Source organism: Penicillium argentinense (assembly GCF_028826775.1).
Source record: "Penicillium argentinense strain IBT 30761 chromosome Unknown utg000003l_segment0_segment0, whole genome shotgun sequence".
In the NCBI taxonomy this organism is placed as follows: domain Eukaryota; kingdom Fungi; phylum Ascomycota; class Eurotiomycetes; order Eurotiales; family Aspergillaceae; genus Penicillium; species Penicillium argentinense.
The window spans coordinates 1,590,035-1,602,762 of record NW_026622662.1 but is presented as its reverse complement, the minus strand read 5'-3'; the positions used below and the strand labels follow the sequence as shown (position 1 = coordinate 1,602,762).

Below are 12,728 nucleotides of genomic sequence, written 5' to 3'. Positions count from 1 at the left end.
ATGCGAAATGGAGGTTCGGCGTTCTGCTGAGCTGGCCGAGACCCTCGATGAAGAATGGCAGCGGTGATGGCCACAAGCTACTACAGGAGTAACTGACACATGTTAACAAATGATGGCACATGACCAGCCGGACCGCAGACGGACCGTCCAGAAAAACACCTCGTCAAAATAGCCGACGTTCGAGACCTCCCTTGCACATCCGCCCTCTTCCGATCCCCTCGTTCAATCCTGGTTGCCTCCGGAACGACGACGATAGCCAGCCGTGCGAAAAGTGCGTTATCAGGACACGGCGGTTGTGGCAGCTCGAATACCCCACTCTTTATCGCCTTGATTGGGTGGAGATGTGAGGAAAGTGGATCGGAGGAGTGATGGATGCGGGGAAGAACATTCTGTTGCGAAGGGGTATGATGCAAGAGATGTCGCGCAGCCTGGTGGACGGTACTGAGGCGGATTCGAATCGGCTCGGAGAAGGTCGGCGTTGGCAGCCGCTGTTCCGTTAGTCTGAAGTGTGATCGGTTCCTGGATCGTGATGAGTGATGCAGTAGGGTCGGTGAGATTTTGAGGTTAGTTTGGTTGTTATCTCTACTTTTTCTGGCAGTTTCCACAATTAAAGAATACAGATAATGGATATCAATAAGGCAGATATTATTCTGTGCTTGAACTAATAGAAGAGCATCTACTATAGTGGTATAGAGGGTAGTACACGACTGGAAGATCCCATGTTGCAGGCAGTCTATGCTCGAGTCCCATGTATACCGTCTACCCCGGAATCCGTTCTATCATAATACACCAGATCATCGAGACCATTACTTCATCCAGCGCATCATTGGCCCTGAGCACCGAACAGTGAGACCAGCCGGGCTGGCGCCGGGATCTAGCTTCGATGGGAGCAGGAGTTCTTTCGGCATTGAGTCGGCTCGTAATTACAAACCCGGTACACCAATGTATCAGCGGACTGCCCACCTAGACAGCTGCTATTACACTAGCGCAGTACAGCTAAGGCTGCGGTATTCCGCCGAGTGATATGCTTCCCCGCATGACCCCCAGATGTGCAACGCAGTCGATCGGCCTTAACGAGACGAGCTGCTCGTCGAGACCCCACGGACGAACCATTCGTGGCCAGCGTACCGTTCAGATTGCAATTGCGAGGTCAAGTAAGAATACTATACTCCTGCCATATTGCGCTAGTATTACTCCTAGCATACTCTGCTGGTCTGGTCTACCCCTCAACGAATCTCCAACGGCCAAGTCACAGATCGGCAGCCCCCGCAGGTGTATTATCTTCGGACTCGGTGGAATTCCTAAAAGGTGTTCTCTGCTTCTTCCCTATCTATCCCTATCTCTTCCTACCTTCCCACCTCATCATAACTACCTCTCTTCCCGCATCCAGACTCGACCGGGTCAACATCCAACACCTTGGTATGGAAAATATCAAAATTCCATCCGCGTCCACGATTCTAGACTCGCCCGACACCCCGGCGGGGAAGCCTGCCTCGCCCCAGAAGGCGAAGCAGACTGCCCAGAAGCCCAAACAGACCAAGAGTCGTAATGGTACGATCTCACTGCTGCTGCCGTCAACTACACTACCCTAGGATCTCCTACGGTAGTGCAGTATACCAGACTTTAACAGACTGGCTCGGTTCACCTGTCAACTGCAGAGCGCTGACCCTCTCTTCTGCTTCGCCCAGGCTGCATCACCTGTAAGGCGAAGCGGCTCAAGTGCGACGAGACCAAACCGTCCTGCCACCAGTGCCAGCGCCGTAAGGTCACCTGTGGTGGATATAAGAAGGACTTTAAGTGGCGACCGTTTGAGGAGACCAACTTGGCTGTGGGAAGGCCGACGGCCAAGCCAAAGAGGGGTGAGATACTAGCAGTATTACAGAACGGCATAATGAGCGGGTCACTGACACATCAACAGCTCAACCATCTCAACCTGCGCAACCACCAGCAGGTAAAGGCACAAGCAAAGGCACAGGGAACTTCCCCACACCGCCGACAACTGAGCAGTCTACGCCGCCAACATTGGGGCAGCCAACCCAGAACACGACGACTCCCCCCGAGTCCTCGTTCCAAAACTCCCCCGACAGCTTCAAGAGCTATCTTTCTGTCGACAACACCTCGCTCGACGAATTCCTCCCGGATGAACCCTCTACCGACAAGGAAAACTCTACCCCGTTAGGCGTGACAGTCCCCGCGGACTTGGATCCGCTGAACTTCCTCTCCTTCCTCGAGCCATTTCAGCATAATGTCCCTTTCACCGATGAGCTCCTGCCTGGCCAGGACATGGACACCACCGACGGCGTCCCCTTCGGACCGCAACTACGGTCCGACGGCCCTGGGCTAAGCTTCTCCCAACTATTGGAGGACGAGACGGGCGACATCGAAGAGATCATCCGCCAATCCGACCCCGGCGCCGGACCCTGGAACCTGAACTTCCCTTGTGAAGACGACACCCCATTCGACTTCTCCCGCATCCCAGAGCAACCCACTCTTGCCCCAGAAAGCCGGGAAATGCTAGCCATGCGCTTCGACCGAATGACCTGCGGGATCCTATCCATCAAAGACGGAGCCAGCGAGAACCCCTGGCGAACCCTCATCTGGCCACTCGCAAAGAGCACCCCAGCGCTCTATCACGCCCTCTTCGCCCTCTCAGCCTTCCACTACGCAAAAGAGAACCCCTCTCTCCGCGTACAAGGCGTCAAACACATGCGTCAGAGCATCACCTGTCTCCGCCAACAGATCCAAAACATGCGAGCCGACACTGCGCTAGCAACCAGCCTGGCCCTCGCATTCGCAGATACATGGGACCAGAATACACGCACCTGCATCCAGCACCTGCGCGGCGCAAAAACACTCATGCTCCAACTGCTAAACGCTGGCCTACAAGGCGGGCTCCAAGCCGAAGAACTCGACCGCATTCGCTTCCTCTACAACACCTGGACATACATGGACGTAATCGCCCGTCTAACCTCCCTCGATGAATCCGGACCCCAAGACCTAAACCCAGCAATCTTCCAACTACCCGGCGACGCAATCCACGAAATCGACCCGTTAATGGGGTGCGCTGCAACGCTCTTCCCGCTAATCGGCCGCGTCGCCCGACTAGTCCAACGCGTCCGCAAAACAGCCTCGAATTCCGTCTCCATCGTCGCGCAGGCAATGGAACTTAAATCCCTCATCGAGACCTGGGAGCCACCGCTCTGGTTCGAGCCGCCTGAAGATCCTACCTCGGAGGTCCAGCATAGTATCCAGGTAGCGCATGCGTACCGCTGGGCTACGCTGTTGTATTTGCACCAGGCAGTCCCCGAAATGCCCTCCGAGCCAGCCGAAGAACTCGCAAAACGAGTCTTGATCCTGCTTGCGACGGTCCCTTACACATCCCGCACTATCATCATCCAGATGTTCCCGCTCCTTGCGGCGGGCGCGGAGGTCGATCAGGAGGATGATCGGAAGTGGGTGCTGGATCGGTGGAATACGATTCAGTCGAGGCTTATGCTTGGTGGTGTGGATCGGTGTTTGGATGTGCTGAGGGAGGTTTGGTCGAGAAGGGATGCGATGAAGGCTGAGCGGCTACAGCAGCAGTTGAATTCTGGTAGACGACCTGCTTCATTTTCCAGTGAGGGGGAGAAGGGCACGAATGCTTTTCGTGAATCGGGGAGTCCGCGCGGGTTCCATGCTAGAGCGACTAGTAATGGCGGTGGTGAGCTGGGTCGGCAGCGCTCGGGAAATGCGGCCACGTCTAAAAGGCGTGGGTCGGCGCTTTCCTCATTGGAAAATATCGAGTTTGAGAGGACGGTTAGGAGTCGCTTGCATTGGGTTAATGTTATGGGGGAATGGGGGTGGGAGGGTAAGTCATCATTCATTCCTTCCTGGCTGGACCATACTTACAATCTGCGATGAAGTATTCCTCGGCTGAACACCTTGAACCACCGAACATCGAGTTTAGATATGACGGCCGACTCAACGGCCTCGAATTTGTCTTAATACACTCACGACTAACGACAGACTGGATTACTTAAATTGTATCTGCTAGTCAGAAGCGCGGCGTTCGAGCTTTCCTTTCTCCTTCCTTTTCCTTTCCTTCTACATTGTTCTGTTGTCATCATCTTCGATAGTTTGTTGTCGATAAAGGCTAGTCTGGCGTGAATATCTAACTATACCTGCTATCTAGGTATAATCGGCTCTTCCACTCTTCAGAGTGCTTCTCTCCACTCGCCATTCAAACAATCTGAGGCCATCACTCAATCCAGACATGCCACCAGTCAGAAATACCAGCCCATGCACCATCGACCCAAAAACAGCTCTATACCACTCCAGACACGACTCCACCAAGCCAAAGCCGTAACCCCGATCCTGAACCGGCCAAGTCGGATACGTGTCACCCCAAGGATACTCCCACCCACCGAAATCGTACCCAGCTCTGCAATACCTCCGCAATCAACGGATATTAGGGTGCCCCATAATCCATGCCTCCCAGAGCCTGAGCTTGCCCTCATCCACCGAGCCCAGCATACGTATGACGCATGGCGCAGATACCGACATTGGGACTCACGCACGCTCTAGTACGTTGTTCAACAGCCCGCAGCAGATCCAAACCCAAACCCTGGGCAGCGTAGATCACTCTGTTCGAATTTTCATTCTGTAATTGGAATTACCCGGGAAATCCCCAATGTCTGACTCTGCTGTTTATCTCGCTGCAGTGTGGATTATACTGATGCTCACTGGAAAGCTGGCTCTAGTGATGGTTTTTACAGGGTTGTCCTTTTGACCCTGTGCTCTACCACCTAGGTAAGGACCACGCTGCAGCCGCTTCTACTCAACATATCACAGATCTAGATGCTTTCTTATACACGTGGTATCGGTAGTCGGTATAAACCTTCATGATGTTTGACCTTCCACCAGAGCTGTGATACAATGTATACTGTCCTTCCATCTGGAGACACATCTTGATTACATTTTACACAGCACACTGGTGCAAGTCGAATGCCTGTGTGAGTTGAACGTACAATAGTGTAATGTTGCAATAAGAGAATAAAAGTCTATTGAGGTTTAGATTTAGGTAGCTTAACCTATAGTGTTTTAGTGCAAGTACAGGAGTGTTATCATCTACATGTCTACAAATAATACTTGATACTACTGTTTACGTAGGAATACTAGGAAATCCATCAAGTGAAAGGACAGGAAAGGCAGACGACCAGCGCCTGCGCTTTCTTTTCTTTTCTTTTCGTTTCTTTTTTTGGCGACCAGAGCCTACAGGAATGGAGCGACCAGCGCCCCAAGGACACACTCTGTGCGAACAACCACCCCCTCTCCCCCCACCCTCGACCCCGAATTAACAAGAGCGAACGAAGGCGGCGACCTCATCACTAAGCCGCCTTCGCCGCTATCCCCCAGGTAGACCAACCCCTTCATCCGACTCCGAGGGTGGGCGTCGCTCAATCCCGTACAGAGAGTCAAAAGATATCTCTGACGGGATGGGAGACCCACACCGGGAATGACCCACACCGGGAAGATCCATCTCGACGACCCCTTCGCCCTCGAAGACGTCCAGGTCCATCTCGACAGGATATTCGACTTTGTCGAGATCCATACCGAGAGGGTAAATGGCCCAATGGCCCCCTCGAAGACAGCACCCACAGCCACCTCATCGTCGGCGCGGCAACGGGGCATTTAGACAAGCCTGGAAGGACACAGGGAAGCGTGCCTTCCGAGACCCCGAAGAGGCGAGCCAATTCCATCCGGACCTACTGCAGTTCCCCGTCCAACGGCAGGGGAAGCTGCAGCATGGCAGAGGCGGTGATATTGGCTTCCCGGGTGAGGATGGAGTCAAGGAGGACTCCGAGCGGGATGCCGCGAATATCGCCAGTCCATTCGATGCCAATCCAGAGGAATTCGGAGATAAAGACCACCAGAACGATGAGCGCGCAAGCCGCGTCGGACCCGAGAAGAAAGACCATCTGCCGAGAATGGAAGGACCAGGCAAGCAGCAGCATCATGGGGTCGCTGTTGCTAGCGAGTCCCATGAGCAGCTGTGCCAGGCTGCCCGCGCCGATAGCCTGGCCGGTGGTGTAGATGGCAGCCAGCTACCAAAGGAAAGAGAAGGAGACGAGGGAGTTGGCGAGCTCGTACATTTTGGGCTCGCACAGTATAGGAAAATGTGAGAGAGAAAAGAGTAAGGATTAGGTAGAGATAATATTTATACCCCCCAGGCTGGGGGAGGGCGAGAGTGAATGGTGGAAGCTGGTGATATACAATGAGATCTGGCAGATGTGTTTGTTTTGGAACGTCAATCGATATACTCGTCCCAAAGGAAGTTGAGGTGGGATCTTGTTCATTTCTCGAGTAGGTATCCAAAAAGTTTTTGGGATATCGAATTGATCTAATTCGAACACAGCCCTTGACGCTGAGGATGTACCTCAGATATGGAGTGTAGACGACATGTCCGACTCGTCACTCCCGGTAGCGAAGACAAGATCTTCGGTGCTTTCCAAGTTCTTGCATCGAAAATAGACACAGCTTCATCTACTCAGACTGAGAGCTACATCGATATCGGGTATGGGAAAGACCAATCTTCGTTTTCTGGTCTGCACCGGTACTCGATTTCGCCCGCGTACTCCGACTCGGGATCTGAAGGCCGCGTTACGTTTCAGCTTTCCTGTCAGGTGAATTCCGGTTCAAAACCGAATGTTGAGTCATATGCCTGGTGGTATCTGCACTGTCTGCATAAGCTCTATGCGGATTTACTTTTTAGAGAGAGCGTGGGGCAGGTTGAGAAGTGGTTGCAGAGTCATGAGTAACATCTCCAGGGCTTCTGCGTTGGACTACAGAATTTACTGTTGAAGCTCAATAATTGGGCAAAGGTGGACATCACTACTCTAAACACTTGTATATAGGATACTCCTCTCAGCGATATTACATTGACTTTAGCATTGAACAGACAGCTGCTTGGTCCTCCATCACTAGATATACGATCAGCTAGACTATGTACAGTTAACCTCCAACAAACCCTCATCAACCTATAAAAGTTAATCAGCAAATACCCAGCAACATTCCATTGAAGAACAACTCACATTCGTGCAAACAAACTCGTCATCCCCATCCGGACTCGAAACATCAATATTAGTCGCCTCGATATTCGAGCAAACCTAGAAATAGCAAGTCAGCAAAGCCCCACCAACCCCAAGAATAAAAACTCACCGTCTCACTCGAACAAACAATAGTACCAACGTCAGGATCATACTTCCCAGACGTCGTCCCCTTAATATTTGTAAACAGAACATCGGCGATAGTCAGCTTAGATGGATACTGATTGCAAAGCGTAAGATTCTTTTGCCCATAGCACTGCGTCACCTCAATCGCATAATCCACATTATCAATGGTCATGGTATCGTATGTGACGTTCTTGACGCTGCCGGAGCCGCCTCCGCCTTGGAGGTCGGTTGAGAGGGCGGAGGAAACGCCGGGCCAGACTTTGATGCGGGCGCCGTCCTACCAATATTTAGTATGTGAGTTGGTGTTGATTATGCCGGGCTTCTTACCGAGGCGTTAAACATGGAAATGTTGTAGATTAGGAGGTTCTCGACGATATCCACTTCACCCGGGTACTGGCCCAGCGAACCAACCGAGATGCCGTGGGAGCCATTGCAGTGGAGATTCTGGACGATGATTTCCGTGCTGTTCGGCTTGAAAGAGACGCAGTCTGGAATCGTCAGTATGGCCTGCCACTGCCACATTTTTGTTGGTACATACCATCACCGTTGTTAATAATCGAATCCTGAATAACAATGTTCGAAGAGCGATAGAGATCCCTGTGCTCGTTAATTTCTTGTCCCACACACAGGCAGATAAGTGCACTCACCATCCATCAGTATTCTTCGCCGTATTCTTACTACTGCTGTACCCGGAAATATCAATCCCCTCAAAAAGCACATTCGACGAATTAGCCACAAAGTGATACCACTGCGGCGAATAGCGCAGCTTCAGCGGACCAATAGTGCCGCCATGCAGACCGATAACGCCGACGAGGATGGGACGCAGGATCAATGCATCCTCCGCGTACAAGTCGTACCAGACCTGTCCATTGCCATCGAGGGTGCCGCCGCCGTAGAGGTTGACGTCTTCCCCTCCGAGCTGGAAGAAGGTCGTTGCGTTTTGGTAGATTTGTTTGAAGGCGTTGGTTTGCCAGTAGTCTGTGTCGTTGGTGAATTTGATTGTGCCGAGGACCTCTGCCAGCTGTTAGTAAATGACTATATGAGAGATTGACTAAGAACTCTTCAGCAGTACATACCAAGATCGACATGCTTCAAGAACGTCATATCCAGCGCCGTGCCCACGGTATACGTCTTATCTTCGTCGAAAACAACCTTGCCACCATTATTACACTTGTGCAGCGCGGAGAGGATATTCTTCGAATCATCGGCTCCATTGCCATGACTAGCAACATGGCACGTCTTCGTCCGAGCCTGGCTAATAGGGAGCGGATGGAATGGCTGGTGCGGCTTGCAGGCTTCTGTCCGCGAGTACTTCTTGGCTGAAGAGGCTTTTGCCTCGACGATTAAGCCAAGTGACAAGAGGAGGCCGAGGGCCTGTGTCAATATGGAAGCCTTCATCTTGGCCAACGACTATAAAGCTGTCGGTGTCGGGAGTGATGGATGTCGCTAGCAGGGGATCCCTTGCTTTATATGCGATGCAAATAAATAGCAAATGCTATACCCCGTTGCTATGCATTGCTATTCTGTAATAGTCAAGGCGCGCTGTAGACGGTGGGGTAACCGCTCTTCGTCCGGGGAAACGGATCGTGGGTTGTGGGGGAGGCTTCGATGGATGCGTGCGCTGGTTGGTGCGCAAGCCTGGTTTGTGGTTAGCGAGGTGGTCGGAGATTGAAAGGGCTGCGGTTTGTATGGATTTGGGTGTTTTTAAGCATTGGTGGCGTCCGATAGGAGGAAGATATGCGAGGAATTTCACCGATTGGGAGGAAAAACCCGGGTAAACACCAACGATGGGGCTGGGGTTTGTACTAGCAGTGAGTACTAGTAACGTTTCAATGTTGCTGCAGGTCCGCGCAATGCAGGAGCTCGCACCGGGCCAGATCTTACTTCCAGGATCCGTCGCTAATCACTGCTCATTTGCCTACAGCTTCGGAGACGGACGATTACGTTACTCAGTATACTGTAGGAGGTCTACACAGCTCGGTGAAACAAAAACACTGCAATGTTTATATGTACAGCGGGCTTCCATGGACAGATGTCCGCACGGGAATATAGCGTCCTCAACAACCTCACAAGCGCACGCTCACAAGATCATCCAGATGACCCGGGTCTCACCCAGATCTCTATATATGCCAACCACGAAACCCGTCTATCCCTCTCAAGACCCGCACAACCCATCTGTTTGTCGCATATGCACCATTTTAGGACGACTTCTCAGCCTTAACAGCACCCTCAGCCTTGTTGGCAACGGCCTTCGCGGAGTCGGCAACATCCTTCTCCATATCCTTGACAGCCTCGATGGCGGAACCCTCCTGGCTCTGGCGCCACATGTAGATACGGGAAACCTGGACGACACCAACGCATCCGAGGAAGAAGTTGACGGCGGCAAGCCTGAGCAGATATATTAGTACGTCATCGCAAGATTCGAGGTCGGGTGGTATAGACATACAGGACGTTACGGGGCTTGATGATCAGGCACCAGCGGGTCCAGATGGCACCGGTACCCATCAGAGCGGCGTTCTGGGTGAGGGAGAGCTTCTCGGCGGGACGGTTGAAGTCGGAGATACCGGCAATGACCAGAGCCCACTGTTCACGTTCGTGTTAGCATTATCTTTTCGGTCCATTCCATTGCATTTTCCGTCGCGCAGGCTTTTCGTGTGGGAATCGAGACAGTCGTGCGAGTCGAAGCAAACGCGAATATCAGGATCGAATTGATGGAGTCATGATCGTACCTTCATAACGGGAGCCCTATCATACCAAAGTTAGCACTCGATCAACCCAGTAACTCTTCTGCCTGCCATTCAGCAGACCTCAAAAGCGTTAGACCCACCAGAAATGCACAGTCTTCACACCGACAGGGCTGTTCCACAGGCGCTGGAAAGTGCTCTGCTGCTCCGCGGCGCCGGCGCCGGCCTCGGAGCTCTGAAAGCGCCAGCCCTGGGCACCCGGCCGGCGGAATGGCGCAGAGGCATTGCGGAACGCAAAGCGAGCGTTGTTGAAGAAGCGGAAGCCTACACGAGACGACATGGCTGTATAGAGGGGAGAGTTGCGGTGGTAGGAAGGTCGTTGGGGTGAGGAAGGGCGGAAGCGTCCGGTGATCGGGAGCGAGTTTTCCGAGGACAAGCAGTCGCGTTCACGTCGCCACACAGAATTTCAGATAAGATTGAGAGTGCAATAGCACAATACGACTACGATCAATCTCTTAGTTATTCATTCAACCACTTTCGACCTTCTGCTGTCGCATTGCAGGCGGTTCTTTTCCGGCTGATGTAAGCATTGGCGCTATCCCGTATATAGTAGGTTTGCAGCCTCAGGCCACATTCTGCCGAGCGAATCACCGCCGCAGCGAATAAGACTGCGGTCATTTGAGGCCCTCCTTGAGTTCTCGTTGACATCCCCCACCAACTCTCGCCGCGTCCCTCCCAACATGTCGGGCAAGTACGTCTTCACCAAGGGCCTGAAGGAGCTCCGCTTCCTCTTCTGCCAGACCTCCGAGCAGAGCGCTGCGACACGGTACGTCTCTTCCCGACTCCTCAACCCCGGCCCCGGCCTTCCGGCATCACGACATGAATTGCCCAAAGCTGACACTGTGCTTCGCGATAGATCCTTCATCAACCGCGCCTACCCCACCATGAAGAAGCACAACCCGCACACTCCCATCCTGATGCGCGAAGCCTCGGGTACCCAGCCGCGAGTCTTTGCCCGATACGGTACGAAGCTTGTGACAACCCAATTGAGAAGAAACGGCTGCTGACATACTGCAAATATAGAGCTTGGAAAGGAGAAGCAAGAGGCGCTGGCTGGTGAGTGAACGTGGACCCTTGCGGGGCATACTCATGGACATTGGCAGCTAACATTGAACGTACAGGTCTCACGGATAGCCAGATTGAAGAGCGCATCACCAACCTGGTGAAGCAGTCATAAACTCTGAAACTTCTGTTTTATGTCTTTCGCGTTTCCATCCATCCTATGTACCTATAGATGAAATCGAGCCTCGTCAAAATCAAACATCGACCAGACCTAAATCCAAGCCATTCCAAACACTGTCCGAGAAAAGAACCGAAATATATCATTCACCACAGGTACTTACTACCTAGGATACGGTACTCACAACGAACTACTATCCCCCACCTCCCCAAACCTATACTGCGCCCAACTCATACTCCCCTCGGGAAAAGTCCACAACCTCTTCCCCTCATCAACACCCGCAGCCCCAGCCCCAACATGAATAGGCAGCAAATGATCAAACCAAGGATGCGCCTGGCGCGCATCAGGCCTCTTCAACAACTCCGCCATAGCCTTCTGCCGTTCCCCGGGGGCGAGGAAACAGCCTCCTTAAGCGCCTCGTCAAAACTAACCGCATACGGCAATGGCCGCGGCGAGCCCATCGTAAAGCGCATGTCGCGGAGATTGTGCACCGCCATTCCGGAAACAATAATCAGGATGTTTTGCGAGCGAAGGTGCGAGACTGCTTGGCCTAGTCGGTAGTGTTGGTCTGGGTCTTCGGTGTCGAAGAGGGAGACTTGGACGATTGGGACGTTTAGTGGGTTTGTTTTTGGTTCGAAGGCTGCCCTCGAACCCTCGGGGTTAGTTTGTTTCTTTCTTTTTTACTTGACACTGAATGTGATAATTTCGGGTTGTACATACCGCACTTAAAACTAGCCCAGACACCATGATCAAGACCGCGCTTGACGCCCTTCGCTTCAATACCGGCTCCCTGCAAAGCAGAGAGTACTTTATCAGCGACCTGCCGACTGCCGACGTTGGGGTACTTTTCCTCGTAGTAATGGTCGGGGAAGCCGTAGAAACTGTATCGATGTTAGCAGCCTTCCACTACCAGTACCCTAACATGCTATAGAATGTATGAGAACGGGAATAGAAGCATCACATACTCATAAATCAAATCCGTCATCTCAGCCGTATTAACATAAATGACATCTTTCCCACCCTGCCAGTGCGCAGAAAACACAACCACGGCATCCGGCTTGACCTTGGTCGTGATTTCCTTGCCGATGGCGCCGAGTTTCTTGTAGGCTGGGTGGTCTGTTTGGTACATGACGTTTGGCTAATCGTTCTAAGATATTAGCATTCATCCTCGTGTCTTGTCTCTATACCATGTGCAAAGAATTAGTAACGATGGATACATACCCCACCATGACTCAAAAAATAAACTGGCGTCTTGGTCGTCATTTTCGAAGAATCAAATTCCGAAGATATCTTCGCTGAATACGAACTCGCAGCAACCGATGCAGACGCAGACGCAGCAGATAATCCCACTACGCTCGGACAAGAAGGCGCAAAGGCCCGACGGAACGAATTCAGATTGGCGTGGTCAATTAGACAAGCAATGACAACGGCACACAGAAGCGTGACGATAAAAATCAAGAGCTTACGCGAGGGTTGTATCTCAGGTGTTCGTGTGGGATGTTGTTGCCGCGCTTCCGAAGGCATATACCCGCTTTCCGATGTCAGCACCTAGGAGATATCGCTGCTGCAATGCTGTGGTGCCAGGATGGCTGA

General features: G+C 52.3%; 7 protein-coding genes across 7 annotated transcripts; 2 read left to right on the top strand and 5 right to left on the bottom strand.

Moving 5' to 3' along the window:
• Positions 1-1,421: 1,421 nt before the first annotated feature.
• N7532_002705 (Zn(II)2Cys6 transcription factor) lies at positions 1,422-3,900 on the top strand (the record flags this gene model as incomplete). The annotated part of the gene is made up of 3 exons (XM_056615199.1): positions 1,422-1,551; positions 1,689-1,859; positions 1,919-3,900. 3 exons carry the CDS (start codon positions 1,422-1,424, stop codon positions 3,898-3,900), a joined length of 2,283 nt encoding a protein of 760 aa, XP_056478171.1.
• Positions 3,901-5,250: 1,350 nt separating this feature from the next.
• On the bottom strand, positions 5,251-5,670 carry N7532_002704 (uncharacterized protein; the record flags this gene model as incomplete). The annotated part of the gene is made up of 1 exon (XM_056615198.1): positions 5,251-5,670. The coding sequence occupies one exon, from the start codon at positions 5,668-5,670 to the stop codon at positions 5,251-5,253; it is 420 nt and encodes a 139-aa protein (XP_056478170.1).
• A 74-nt stretch (positions 5,671-5,744) lies between these two features.
• On the bottom strand, positions 5,745-6,131 carry N7532_002703 (uncharacterized protein; the record flags this gene model as incomplete). Its single annotated transcript, XM_056615197.1, has 2 exons — positions 5,745-6,039; positions 6,088-6,131. The coding sequence occupies 2 exons, from the start codon at positions 6,129-6,131 to the stop codon at positions 5,745-5,747; spliced, it is 339 nt and encodes a 112-aa protein (XP_056478169.1).
• A 781-nt stretch (positions 6,132-6,912) lies between these two features.
• On the bottom strand, positions 6,913-8,609 carry N7532_002702 (putative extracellular exo-polygalacturonase; the record flags this gene model as incomplete). The annotated part of the gene is made up of 8 exons (XM_056615196.1): positions 6,913-6,959; positions 7,007-7,016; positions 7,071-7,145; positions 7,198-7,488; positions 7,539-7,699; positions 7,750-7,808; positions 7,859-8,225; positions 8,288-8,609. The coding sequence occupies 8 exons, from the start codon at positions 8,607-8,609 to the stop codon at positions 6,913-6,915; spliced, it is 1,332 nt and encodes a 443-aa protein (XP_056478168.1).
• An 800-nt stretch (positions 8,610-9,409) lies between these two features.
• N7532_002701 (mitochondrial pyruvate carrier family protein) lies at positions 9,410-10,235 on the bottom strand (the record flags this gene model as incomplete). Its single annotated transcript, XM_056615195.1, has 4 exons — positions 9,410-9,599; positions 9,658-9,794; positions 9,941-9,956; positions 10,039-10,235. The coding sequence occupies 4 exons, from the start codon at positions 10,233-10,235 to the stop codon at positions 9,410-9,412; spliced, it is 540 nt and encodes a 179-aa protein (XP_056478167.1).
• A 400-nt stretch (positions 10,236-10,635) lies between these two features.
• On the top strand, positions 10,636-11,132 carry N7532_002700 (L51/S25/CI-B8 domain-containing protein; the record flags this gene model as incomplete). Its single annotated transcript, XM_056615194.1, has 3 exons — positions 10,636-10,918; positions 10,979-11,011; positions 11,077-11,132. The coding sequence occupies 3 exons, from the start codon at positions 10,636-10,638 to the stop codon at positions 11,130-11,132; spliced, it is 372 nt and encodes a 123-aa protein (XP_056478166.1).
• A 183-nt stretch (positions 11,133-11,315) lies between these two features.
• N7532_002699 (DODA-type extradiol aromatic ring-opening family dioxygenase) lies at positions 11,316-12,659 on the bottom strand (the record flags this gene model as incomplete). The annotated part of the gene is made up of 5 exons (XM_056615193.1): positions 11,316-11,510; positions 11,537-11,775; positions 11,856-12,016; positions 12,101-12,273; positions 12,357-12,659. 5 exons carry the CDS (start codon positions 12,657-12,659, stop codon positions 11,316-11,318), a joined length of 1,071 nt encoding a protein of 356 aa, XP_056478165.1.
• Positions 12,660-12,728: the final 69 nt, after the last annotated feature.